General features: G+C 40.6%; 1 protein-coding gene across 2 annotated transcripts in view; it reads right to left on the bottom strand.

Annotated features, from left to right (window-relative positions):
* LOC109972057 (dysbindin-A-like) overlaps positions 1-9387 on the bottom strand; it is a 74803-nt gene extending 65416 nt beyond the window's left edge. The window contains exons 1-4 of one of the 2 annotated variants that reach the window (XM_020620665.1): positions 9119-9387; positions 7700-7751; positions 3371-3421; positions 364-424 (exon numbers count right to left, since the gene is read on the bottom strand). In XM_020620665.1, coding sequence (XP_020476321.1) covers positions 364-424; positions 3371-3421; positions 7700-7751; positions 9119-9173 — 219 coding nt within the window. In that variant the 5' untranslated portion in view covers positions 9174-9387. Of the gene's footprint in view, positions 1-363; positions 425-3370; positions 3423-7699; positions 7752-9118 lie in introns of both variants that reach the window. The other variant, XM_020620666.1, reaches the window with a different exon arrangement.
* Between the last annotated feature and the right edge of the window lie 4635 nt (positions 9388-14022).

The following is a 14022-nucleotide window of genomic DNA, read 5'->3' as shown; positions in this document are numbered from 1 at the left end:
GAATGAAATCCTTTAAGGGTTATACATCCTACCAACTTAAATTCTTTGTTGTATATGTTGTATAGACAGATCACATGATATATTTATTAGTTCACCTTTCCATGTTTACAGAATCTGGTCTTTCAATCACAGTTCAGTATGTTCAGAGACACTTTAACACTTGAGTAGAGAACATTTTCTTATACCTTTGATAGATATTTTGAGGGCTAGTCTTGAAAAATACTGGGGGGGGGGGGCATTTTTCATATTTTGGGGGGAACATGGCCCCCAGACCCCTGTGGAGATTATGCCCTAGATTGTGAAGCACTAACAGTAACTTTAAGTGATGCTCTTGTATCTCTAACAGAGAAGTATTTATCCTACCTCTGCAGCCTGAGCACAGTCTTTAGTTCTTTTATGGAGCAGAAACCAATTCTCCTCATACCTACAGAAACAAATTTTATATACATAAGCATAACAGTTACATACACATCAAAACTTGGAAAATTGTGGGGGGGCAGCATTACTCATGCTGTGTGGACATAAATCTGTTTACAGTGTCACACTGTGGGAACTAGAGTTGCAACGGTATGAGATTTTCACAGAGCGATAATGGTCTCAGAAAATATCACAGTTTCAGAGTATTACACAATTAGTATTATCAACTACAACGGCCCTCAAAAGAAGGGGGGAAAAGGATTGGCTTATTTTATTGCAAGTGACTGTGCCAGTGGACTGAGCTGGACTGCAGCAACTGACCCTAAAGAATAAAAAGAGTGAGAGTGGCATTATTTAAAAAAAAAAAACACCATATAACTATCCATATAATTAAAGCATGTTAGTTTGCTTGTTAGCAGCAGCAGTAGAGGAAGTATTCACATCCTTTACTTAAGTACTACTATCACACTGTTAAAGTAGCCTACCCTCTTACAAGTGGGTCAAAGAATGGAATGCGCAAACACATCCGCCTCGGTGGGTGCCATGTTTTCATCAGTGAAGTAGAAGTTCAGCATTGAAAATGTTAAATAAAATTAAGTATTATCAGGAAAATGCACTTAAAGTATTAAACAAAGAAGTAGGTTGCTCAATGCTGAAAAATGTTATACTATCTACCCTGTGCTGTTATACTATTGTATATTATATCATTCACAGCTTGTCACTCGTGCTGATGTAAAAGCAGGACTTGACTGTTACAGTTGGTTGAGGTGAATCTCTGCTGCAACTATTGATTATTTCCACTGGGGATTAATCTGCTGATTATTTTCTCTATTAAATCGACTGAATGGTTTGTAAAACTTATGACAATAGTGAGAAATGCCATCAGAATGCACTAGGTATGCGACAGCGCAACCAGAGTGGTCCCATCTATACCTTCACTCACACACACACATACAGTGCCTTGCGAAAGTATTCGGCCCCCTTGAACTTTGCGACCTTTTGCCACATTTCAGGCTTCAAACATAAAGATATAAAACTGTAATTTTTTGTGAAGAATCAACAACAAGTGGGACACAATCATGAAGTGGAACGAAATTTATTGGATATTTCAAACGTTTTTAACAAATAAAAAACTGAAAAATTGGGCGTGCAAAATTATTCAGCCCCCTTAAGTTAATACTTTGTAGCGCCACCTTTTGCTGCGATTACAGCTGTAAGTCACTTGGGGTATGTCTCTATCAGTTTTGCACATCAAGAGACTGAAATTTTTGCCCATTCCGCCTTGCAAAACAGCTCGAGCTCAGTGAGGTTGGATAGAGAGCGTTTGTGAACAGCAGTTTTCAGTTCTTTCCACAGATTCTCGATTGGATTCAGGTCTGGACTTTGACTTGGCCATTCTAACACCTGGATATGTTTATTTGTGAACCATTCCATTGTAGATTTTGCTTTATGTCTTGGATCATTGTCTTGTTGGAAGACAAATCTCCGTCCCAGTCTCAGGTCTGTTGCAGACTCCATCAGGTTTCCTTCCAAAATGGTCCTGTATTTGGCTCCATCCATCTTCCCATCAATTTTAACCATCTTCCCTGCCCCTGCTGAAGAAAAGCAGGCCCAAACCATGATGCTGCCACCACCATGTTTGACAGTGGGGATGGTGTGTTCAAGGTGATGAGCTGTGTTGCTTTTACGCCAAACATAACATTTTGCATTGTTGCCAAAAAGTTCGATTTTGGTTTCATCTGACCAGAGCACCTTCTTCCACATGTTTGGTGCGTCTCCCAGGTGGCTTGTGGCAAACTTTAAACGACACTTTTTATGGATATCTTTAAGAAATGGCTTTCTTCTTGCCACTCTTCCATAAAGGCCAGATTTGTGCAGTATACGACTGATTGTTGTCCTATGGACAGAGTCTCCCACCTCAGCTGTAGATCTCTGCAGTTCATCCAGAGTGATCATGGGCCTCTTGGCTGCATCTCTGATCAGTCTTCTCCTTGTATGAGCTGAAAGTTTAGAGGGACGGCCAGGTCTTGGTAGATTTGCAGTGGTCTGATACTCCTTCCATTTCAATATTATCGCTTGCACAGTGCTCCTTGGGATGTTTAAAGCTTGGGAAATCTTTTTGTATCCAAATCCGGCTTTAAACTTCTCCACAACAGTATCTCGGACCTGCCTGGTGTGTTCCTTGTTCTTCATGATGCTCTCTGCGCTTTAAACGGACCTCTGAGACTATCACAGTGCAGGTGCATTTATACGGAGACTTGATTACACACAGGTGGATTCTATTTATCATCATTAGTCATTTAGGTCAACATTGGATCATTCAGAGATCCTCACTGAACTTCTGGAGAGAGTTTGCTGCACTGAAAGTAAAGGGGCTGAATAATTTGAGCCAGGAAAGTTTGTGTTTCTGGGGTCAAATCGGGATCAGTGTGACTCCATTTGTTCGTCAGAGACTAGCAAATGAACAATGTGGAAATTTTTTGATAGCACACTTATGACCAATGTTTACATGCTCACATTTTATTGTTTCTGAATAAATTTATAATTGTGCCACATACTTTGATCTGCATGAAGGGATGGTGTTCGTTTTTGAGATATCCAAAGTAATCCTGTGTTGCTGCTTTTAATTTCTTTTTCATTGGATCGAGTTTGGGGACAGTCCATCAGCCCTCTCTCTGCTTCGTGTGTGTGTGTGTGTGTGTGTGTGTGTGTGTGTGTGTGTGTGTGTCGCCCTTCACAGAGTCTGACAGTCAGGAAGAAAGTTGCACATGCTATGCATTTTTTTTTCTGCCTTCAATACCGGTAATAACCAAATGTGCATGTATGATAATCATCAATTTTCATACCTTGGTATACTGTGAAACCAGCATACCACTGCAACCCTAGTGGGAACTCATCATCATTATGGGGAAGCACATTCCCAAAGTGTAAATGTGTGTGTGTGCCCAGAGACCTGCTGAGGATTTCCAGTCCAGCACTGAAATGAGGACGGGTTTCTTCAGACCTGAACAACAAAAAGGAGAATCATTAATCCATAGACAGATCCATGATAATTTGTAGTGTCACTTAGTGAGTGAATAACGTGAGCATTCATACAGTTAGGAGGATTTACATCTTTTATTCATGTGGCTAGACAAAGATGGCACCCCTCCACCCTGAAAAGCAAGGAAAAACCGTGGAACCAGCTGCTCAGTGTTGTGGCCAGAAAAAAGTCAATGGTGTCTTTCCCAGCAGTAGCCTGAGACCTTGCTGCGCCAGTAGTGTATGCAGCTGTCAGGAGGGTTTTTAACCACACAGGAATGAAGCTGTGGTCACCAAAACCAATTTTAGATTGAAATCTAGTTTGTTTAAATGTTATTTGAATAAGCCTTTAGCATCAAACCAGATTCTTCTTTCGGCTGTTTCCATTAGGGGTTGCCACAGCAAATCATCTATTTCCACCTATCTTCGGCATCCTCTACTCTCGCACCAATTAACTTCATGTCCTCTTTTAGGATAAGGAGGAGGACCAAGTATTGACCAAGTATGTTACACACAAGGAATTTGTTTCCGGTACAGAACTGATGGCACTGCGGCGCCACCTCAACTGATGGCTCTAACCATCGGGGGCACTGGGGGGGTTCAGTGTCTTGACCAAGGACATTTCGACACGTGGACTGCCAGCACCGAGACTTGAACCTTCAACTTTCTGGTTGGGAGACAACTGCTCTACCCACTGCACCACTGTCACCTCCATACATCTCCTCTTTGAAGAGTAAATTGTAACTAAAACAACCCGGTAAATTTAATACTACAATACTACCTGTTTCCATAATAAATGATACAGGTCATTACTGTGAGCTGAATTATTTTCCATAGAAAGGTGGCTCAGAGCACCGTGGAAGAAATGTTGCTTGGACCTTGCTAGGATATACATACGTGTCGGTACTGTTGGCTATAGAACACTAATATGCAAACTTAAAACCAAAATTTATTTTTGATATAACTACATTTTGATCCAACACTATCAAAACTGCATTAACTAACTTTTCCATCTAATTTTAGACCATTACAGGTGAAGTCAAAACTCAAGCAATCCCAATAGTTAATATTACTTGATTTGAATCTCACATTTAATATTTGTAGTCGTCACCTGTGAACACCTCACTACATGTCATTTAGAAGCACCATAAGCAGTAGGCTAGGGTGGAAGATGGAACTGCCTAGGTTGAGTGGGTAAAAATACTTTTATCAGGATGAAAGGTGTTAAGACCATTACTGGAAAATGCTAATTGTGTGCAAGTAGTGGCAAGACTTTCCATTGCAAAAAACATGACCTCAAACCTCTTTAAACACTTAAGACAGCACAACAGAAGCATGGAGATACACCTCAACAAAGATAATCCCACCATGGCCCTCAATGGTGTAAATTTTGACAACTTCTCAGTAAAATGCTATAGGGCTGCAGTGTTATGTCCGACATAAACTGAACCAAAACCAAGAAAAAATTTGCAAAATTACTTCATTTGCTAATCTAAGAAAATGCACTGGTTTCTGCAAATTGGACAACAAAACAATAATGTTGCAGAAAGTTGGAACGACTCCGAATTACAACCAGAATAATTCAGTACAAAGTTACAAAATTGAAAAGCTAACGTTAGCTTGCCAATGATACTGACATATACACATTAGCCAGCTACATTAAAGTTACACGTCCCGAAGGAAGAAAGACATCTATGTCAAATTTTATCCTTTTGGATGTTTTAGCGCTCTCCATCTCCAACATACCAACCCAACATTAACCCTGGTTTTCATTCTTTGTCACCCTCCTTCTTGCTACAGAGCACGGCCTCTTGGGTCTAACAGGTCCGCTCCCATCCTGGGTTGTACCTGCACAGGGAGCCTCCACGGTCCATCTTTGAAATGAGCCATACTGGAAAAACACATCTTATAACCTTGAATCGGTGGGAATGTGGAAGAAGGGCAGTGTGGATTTTAACAACAGTAGCCACAGAGGGCAAAAAATAAACACAAGGCCTGAAGACAGCATACTGGGGTGGAGGGATTTAGTACAGCAGGGACAACATTTCTAAACAAATTTTTACTCGATTTATCCAAATCTGTGCTGAATCCTAGTTAATGCAGCTTTAATTTAGAAACCATTTAGAAAATCAATTATTAAAAATATTTATCTATTAAAGGTGCATCAACTAAGACATGACACACTGTCCGCTAAAGTGAAAATGGGACTGGTCTCTCTCAACTATCCCAATCCCCTCAATGGCAGTCTGCTACCTAGAGCCCATCAACTTCTCAATCTAGTGCTGTCAATGTATGGTCCATAAATTAGCCCCACCATCCACCTAACAAATGTTATGAGAAGCATTTTTTGAACTGCAAGTAGTCATTTCAGTCAGTCACCCATGGAAGACCTCTCATCTTATAAGTCCAAAACAGTGGCTCCCAAAGCTAAGAAGCTGTATTCTTTTGTGCAGAGAGTGGAAAAAGTGTTTGTTTTGGTAACAATAGTGACCTAGCATGGGCACTTCATATGCCAATTTATTTTTTGCTCTAGAAGATTATAAACATGACAACAGCTCTAGATTTTCTAGCCAAGTCTGAGTGCTGTTCTCAGAGGTCATCAATTCCCAAAATAAAACTAAATGCATGTCAAAGAAGTGCTTGTTTTTGGTAACATTAGTGAATAGAATGGGCATGATTTTACCTCTGCACTGAATTAATATGATTTTATGCCAGAAATTTAAGACGGCTGCATCGCTAAGTGTCAGATCAGAAATTCTCAAGGACAGAAGCACACCTTCCAAGCACAGCGCTGGTTAATGTGTGAAAAGGTGATATGGGAGAGTGTTGATGAGAGAGGGGATGCTGAACTGAAGGAGCTAAGCTCAATGCAAGTGTGTGTACTGCACTCACTCCAAGCTGTGCAGGGGATGCATGAGAAAATACAGTAGCCTATGTCGATGTAAGGAGTATGTACTGTATGTACAGTATGTTGTAATAACAGGAAAAGGTCATGTTTAAAGGTAAGTTTATCTTGTAAAAACAAGTATAAGGAGAAAGGCTTCTGGTTATAACAAGGTACTTGTTATAACAAGGAAGGAAATTCTTTTCTCACGGTGGGAGGTGGTTCTTGTGCACACTAAAATACAATCCTGCCAGCAACACTTTATATGATCCCTAGAGTTTTTGTTTTTTTAAGGCAGAGTCCATTGTTGTCTAAACGATTACGATATGGCCAACGTGTGCACAATCCCATCCCTACTTTCAATGTGTGAGCAATAGTCTATTCTACTAAGCTACATGAAGCTGTGAATGTGTGGGCTCTGAAAACTTTTTGTAAAGTATGTAACAAAGTCCATAATGTCAGTTCACACATCCTTGCAACTAAATGCAACTATCTAAAGTTCAAAGCGAGCATCAGAATGGGGAAGAAGGGGGATTTAAGTGACTTTCAGCATGGCAGGGTTGTTGGTGTCACATGGGCTGGTCTGAGTATTTCAGAAATTGATCTATTGGGATTTTCACACAAAGCCATCTCGAGGGTTTATAGAGAAAGTTCTAAAATATCCAGTGAGCGGCAGTTCTCTGGGTGAAAATACCTTGCTGCCAGAGGTCAGAGGAGAATGGCCAGACTGCTTAAGGCTGATAGAAAGGCAACAGTAACTCAAATAACCACTCATTACAACAAGGTATGCAGGAGAGCATTTCTGAACACACAACACATCAAACCTTGAAGCAGATTGACTACAGCAGCAGACCACACCAGGTGCCACTCCTGTCAGCGAAGAGCAGGAAACCAAGGCTACAATTCAAAAGGGCTCACCAAAATTGGACCATAGAAGACTGGAAAAATGTTGCCTGGTTTGATGAGCCTCAATTTTTGTCACTTTTGTGACATTCAGATGGTAGGGTCAGAGTTTGGCATAAGCAACATGAAAGCATGGGGCCATCCTGCCTCTTATCAGTAGTTCAGGCTGCTGATGGTGGTGTAATGGTGTAGGAGATTTTGGCACATTTGGGCCCCTTACTACCAACTGATCTGCGTTTAAATGCCACAGCCTACCAGAGTATTGTTGCTGACCATGTCCATCCCTCTACACCAAACTGGTACTAGCAAGGTGTACCTAATAAAGTGGCTGGTGGGTTTACGTCACACTTTCAACTTCTTTTAGAGAAAACTGAAAAATGTCTTTTTAAGTGGAAGGGTGCCAACACTGTTTGCCACATTTGTATATGATGTAATATATCCTACACACAACACACACACGTGCTTTCTTCTAACCTAGGTCTCCTGATTTTGGTGTCTCTTGATTTGTCTCCAAGGGTCTTGAAACTTGAGTGAGAGAAGAATGGGAGATAAAAGAGAGCAAGAAAGAGAGAGCTGTTTAAAAAAAGCTGCCAGCCTTGGCACACAAAAAATAATAAGCAACACACTTGTAAACTAACTATTTATATACTTGATCAGTTTTAACAAATGTGCAACACACCTGTCAAACACAGATGGTAGTGTAGTGGTTTAAGTTACATGTTAATATGGATTACGTAATAGAATAGAGTGTTTGGGGGTTCACTTTTAAGTTCATGTGAGCTGAACAATGGGCTTATATAATTTGGCCAAGATGTTTCCTGTTTTTGGGTACATCTCTGGGTGTTGTCTCCTAAAACTGGAGACAGGAAGCTAAGTTCGGAAATTGACGTAACAGCCTAAGAAAGCTGTGGATAAAAACGGTGAGGCTGAAGGGTGTAGAGGAAGAAGAAGGCTACCGTGACAGTGAAGGGTGCTGCTCTTTGGGACCCAGGCCTGGGTAGGGGAACGGATGCTGACTGACTGTATCCTGTGACCAAGACTGATTGATTCTGTGGCAATCTTCTTATTTAATACTGTATCCATTGCAGGAGAAGTGATTCTGTTCTCTGTTCCCCAACTACCAGATTACCTATTTAACTACTACTCTGTTCAGAATAATTGTAATACTAAATGATTATTTAAATTGGGATGATTTGTCTAAATTAATTTAGTCGGTATCACATTCTAACCACGACAGTAGTGAGCCTAACTATTAGGTGCAAATGAAGTGCAAGGTGAGCCTGTCTGCTAGAATGTGTCTGTGACCGAACAGACTTCTCTGGGGAATTTGATCAAATAGGTAGGGAGCGGCCCGGGTTCGAATCAGGGTTACGCCAGGAAGGGCATCCGGCGTAAAACACGTGCCAAATGTCAATATGCGAGTCGTCAGTATGACGATTCGCTGTGGCGACCCCCAAACGGGAAAAGCCGAAAGTGACTTTCTAGGTAGGGAGGAAAAAACCCATCACATGATCGTCAGCTGAAAACAATAACCAGGAACTGCTAAGGCCAAGCTAGCCAGGACAATCACAAACCTAAACAGCGTGGTTAAGCTTGAACATTTCATTGATAAATAAATAAATGTAACTTCTTAAATTCCGCAATGCAAACACCGTAAGGTGTACGCCATAAATGAGCGTTCCAGCTGTCAATGTGGAAAATAAGGACCGTAGAAAGACTGCTGCAACCAGGAATAGCTGCTAAGCAGTCGAAAATGCTAACACTTTGAGCATAGCTAACGTTGTTTATTCTGCTCCATGACGCTGTCTAACGCACACTTTCAGGTTAACCAGATGACTATGTTTTAGTCGGGAGGATTACAACACAACAGCTAAAGCACAAAAAGCAAACTAACCACTGTGAAATCCTTCTGAACCATATGAAGTCTCTCTCTGAAGTTGTCAAACATGATTCTCCGTCTTCTTCTTCTTCTTCTTTTTCAGCTGTTCTTTAATGGCGGTTGGCAACCAGCTTTAGGTACATTACCGTCACTTTCCAGACCAGAGTGTGGATCAGAACGACCCCTACCTACCACCACACCTAAATAACCCCACTCAGTTATGATTCTTCTCAGTAATGGTTTTGCCACTTAAACATCCTGCTTCTGATTCTGATTCCGATTACGATTCCGGCTATTCTTCGTCTTCCTTGTCTATAATGTCGGGTGGCAAACCAATGGTCAGGTGCATTACCGCCACCTACTGGCCTAGCGAATGGATCACCAGATTACCAGTTCAAAGAATACTAGTAATTATTAATAAAGAACAATTATTGTATGGATGCTGAATCAGCATCCATAGTCCATAGTATGGATGCTGATTTAGCATCCATACCATGTTTTCCAACCATACTATGGACTATGGATGCTGATTCAGCATCCATACCTTGTTTTCCAAATCTTTATTATTGTATGGATGCTGACAAGCATCCATACAATGTTATCCTGTTCTTTAATATTATTACTTTTCTGATTTCTTCCGTCCGTTATTCAGCACTTAACTACTTCAGCATACTTTCAGCTAGGAAAGCCATTCAGGTATCAAAATGTTCAGCTTGTTAAGGACATGTGTGCTTCCATTCAGAATTATACTAAACTTCATACTTTCTAAAATATTCAGCTTTATTCAGAAAATTTTGCCACATTCAAATGAATGGGAAAATTCAACTTCAGCATAATTTCAGATATTTCAGGTATCAAAATGTTCAGCTCTTCAAGGACATTCATACTACTATTCAGAACTTTTCAAAACTTCATACTTTTGAAATACTTAGCTTTATTTTGAAAATCTTGCCCCATTCAAATGAATGGGAAAATTGTACTTCAGCACAATTTCAGCTATCAAAATGTTCAGCTCCTCAAGGACATTCATGCTTCTCTTCAGAATTTTTCTAAACTTCATACTTTTAAAATATTCTGTTTTATTTTGAAATTTTTGCTCCATTCAATTGAATGGGAAAATTCTACTTCAACATAATTTCAGCTATCAGAATGTTCAGCTCTTCAAGGACATTCATGCTTCTCTTCAGAAGTTTTGTAAACTTCATACTTTTGAAATATTTAGCTTTATTTTGAAAATCTTGCCCCATTCAAATGAATGGGGAAATTCTACTTCAGCATATTTTCAGCTATTTCAGCTATCAAAATGTTTAGCTCTTCAACTACATTCATGCTTCTCTTCAGAACTTTTGTAAACCTCATACTTTTGAAAATATTCAGCTTTATTTTGAAAATCTTGCCCCATTCAAATTAATGGGAAGATTTTTACTTCAGCATAATTTCAGCTTTTTAAATGTTCAGGTATTCAAAGACCTTCATGCTTCTATTCAGAAGTTTTGTAAACTTCATACTTTTGAAATATTTAGCTTTATTTTGAAAATTTTGCCCCTTTAAATGCATTGTCTGAAGAAAATGCATTTTTCTTGTAGGGAGCTGCCAGATTGTTCTTTGCCTAGCCTAGACTCTCCAGCATTTATTCCAGTGCCTGTCATTCTGATAATGAAATTTTGCCTGCTCCTGACTAACGCTATTTGCCTTGCCCCTATTGTTGGACTGCTATGCCTTTAATTGACACCCTGCCTGAACCATCAACTGGAGATCCTGCCTCATCCCTACTATCGGACTGCTACGCTGGCTATCGACACCCTGCCTAGATTACTTATCTGTGATTCTGCCTATAAGACTGTTTCTCCTGCTCCTGAGCTCTCCCAATCTGACAATTAAACGTCACTCTGTTGTCTCCAACTACTGGCTTTTTAATTGGGTTCACTCCTTAACAGTAACGGAAGCTGCACATGCCACTCCCTGACGCGCTTTCAATGAAAGAACCAAGTAAGATCTAACAATTGACACTCTCAACTTAATATTTGGTAGTACACCATTTGGACAAAATAACTGAAATCAGTCTCCTCCTGTAACCATCAGTGAGTTTCTTCCACCTCTCTACTGGAGTTTTGGACCATTTTTCTTTTGCGAGGTGCTCCAGGTCTCTCAGATTTGAAGGGTTCCTTCTCCCAGCTGCTGTTCTGAGATCTTTCCACAGGTGCTCTATAGCAGTGGTCCCCAACCCCCGGGCCGCGGACCGGTACCGGTCCGTGGATCAACTGGTACCGGGCCGTACAAGAAATTATTAATTATTTCCGTTTTATTTATTATCTGAGTCTGAACGATCTTTTATTTTGAAAAATGACCGCATTCTTTCGGTTACATCTCGGTCACTTGAGCGCCAAAACTGGCTTACTTGTGCGACATATTCAGCCTGCTCAATGAACTCAATCTGTCACTTCAGGGGAAAATGACAACTGTCTTCAAGTTGGCAGATAAAGTAGCTGCATTTAAAGCCAAACTGGATTTGTGCGTACGGCGCGTCAACAGAGGTATTTTGGACATGTTTCAAACATTAGCGGGGATTTGGGGTGACACTGAGCCTGAGTCTTCATTCTCCCAGCTGGTGCACGATCACCTGAATATCATCTGCATAACAGTGAAAAGACAACCCATATTTCATAAAAATCGATCCAAGGGGAAGTAAATACAAAGAAAAGAGGACTGGCCCCAGGATGGATCCCTGAGGAACACCACAGTTCAAAGGAACAACAGAAGAAGAGAACTCATCAATATGTACAGCAAAACTCCTATCAGACAAATATAATTCAAACCATTCAAGAACATTACCATGAAGTCCTACAGAGTGCTGCAGACGGGACAACAAAATACGATGGTCTACTGTGTCAAAAGCAGCCGAAAGATCTAGGAGAATCAAAAGAGCAGTATTACCTTCATCCACAGTCCACACAAGATTATTAAATACTCGCAACAGCGCTGATTCGGTATTATGGTGTGTCTTAAAACCAGACTGGAACTTTTCAAATATGCCATTATTCTCTAAAAAAGTCTGTAACTGTATAAAAATCGTTTTCTCTAAAATCTGTTAGGTATTTTTAGGCAGATAGACAATGGTTAGACACTTCATGTATTAGAAATGTTTAGTGTAGACAGGATGTCTAGCTCAGGCTGTTAAATGCTTAGTCATTCCCATGGGGTACTCCAGGTTGTTTATGTTCAAGGATAACTGGATAGAAAGTTGATTACTGTAAGGAGACAGAATGTTTTTTATTATTATTATTATTATGACGTGTTTAATCATAATCGTAATCATAATATTTTCTTATGTTTAATGTCATGACATGTCACTAGATGTCATGTCAGAATGTCTTAGATACACACCACACAATCAACAGACAATCACACATTGATTTTCTTCATGCTTTGACTACTGCTAGGGTCAGCTGCAAAGCTGGCACCAGAGATGTCACGGTTTGGCGTCCCTGAGTAGTATGGGGCTAGCCCAAAGTGATATAATGTATAGGCCTGTTATGGTTCGGGGCTTTTCATCTACCAGTTGCCTGCGTGCATGTTGGAGGTGCAAAGACTCCTGAGCGTGTAATGTTAATTTTACCTGTGTTCATTGAATAAATCAGCCCTGTTTTGAAGTTACCAACACCCAACACCAACAGGGAGAAACCAGAAACAAGAGGGGATAACACTGTCATTCTTTATGTGGCTGGTTTATCAGAGAAGCTAAAAAGGATCTTTTGCAACCACAATATCCCAGTCAACTTTAAGCCAGGGAACACCCTGCAGCAAAGACTGGTCCACCTGAAGGACAAAACACCCAGACACAAACAGTGATGTGGTGTATGCAATTAAGTGTAGTCAGGAGTGTAACGACTTGTACATTGTGCAGCGGCTGCTTAGTTTCACCAAATACATGGCCCAGCTTACGATGACCTGGATGACTGAGAATCTTCTTTCTTCTCTTGTGGTCGCAAGAATCAATGCACAGGGAGAATCACTGCAGTGCCAATTATCATTTATTGAACAATATTTTATGATTATGATTGAGAGGGTGAGAAACACAATCACCTGTGTCAGTCTGAGTCTCTGCAGAGGAGGTCAGGCTGTCAGTCACCGGGTCTAGTCTTCTTCTCGGATTTTCACACACGCACCCCTGATCAGTTTTGCTGCTGGCTATATTGCAATCCCCCACTTCCTGTGATTGTCCACCCTGACATCCAACCGGGCCCCCACCCTGGGTTACACTTCTCTATTTTTGGGAACCCCCTGCAAACTTGTGCTAAACAACAGGAAGTCTGGTGCCCATGTCCTTGCACAGACCAGTACAAAGGAACAGAAAGTTCACCCTAACCGAGTGTATTCCACTACATGTTGTGCATTAACTATTATTAGCTATTAACAATATTCTGATTATATTTGTGAGAAAAGTTCTTTTATTTGAGAAGACAAGACTAATAAACGGATATTCCCCAGTGTGAAATTAACTTATCAAAATAAGCATGTGCACATGGATCTTCACTGTTTAGGATAAACAGAAAAGACTGTCCTCAACTTGCCGGTATACAATATTTGTATGAAAAGGTGCTACTATCTAATTGGTCAAAAACTGTTGGGGAGAAGCCCTGGTTTAGACGTAATTCTCCCGTGATTGGTCCTTCAGTCCGTCCATCCTCCAATCGTCCTCTCTGCTCCAATGGGCGTGAACAGCACACTAAAAAGAGGAGGAACACCTATACTGTCTTAATTCCTACATAGACACTTACTTCTTCCTTTGTTTCCAACTAACTGTTCCATTTTAGGCATTGCTTTCCGGTTCCAATTAAAACTGCTCTGCCTGTGTGTGTGTAATGGTTCTACCTTTGAAGTTTTCTCCTCTTCCTGGCTTCAGATCTAATCTCTGTTT

Source organism: Monopterus albus, unplaced genomic scaffold (assembly GCF_001952655.1).
Source record: "Monopterus albus unplaced genomic scaffold, M_albus_1.0 scaffold245.1, whole genome shotgun sequence".
NCBI classification, from domain to species: Eukaryota; Metazoa; Chordata; class Actinopteri; order Synbranchiformes; family Synbranchidae; genus Monopterus; species Monopterus albus.
Note: the sequence above shows the minus strand (reverse complement) of the source record. Positions and strands in the feature narration are given on the sequence as shown.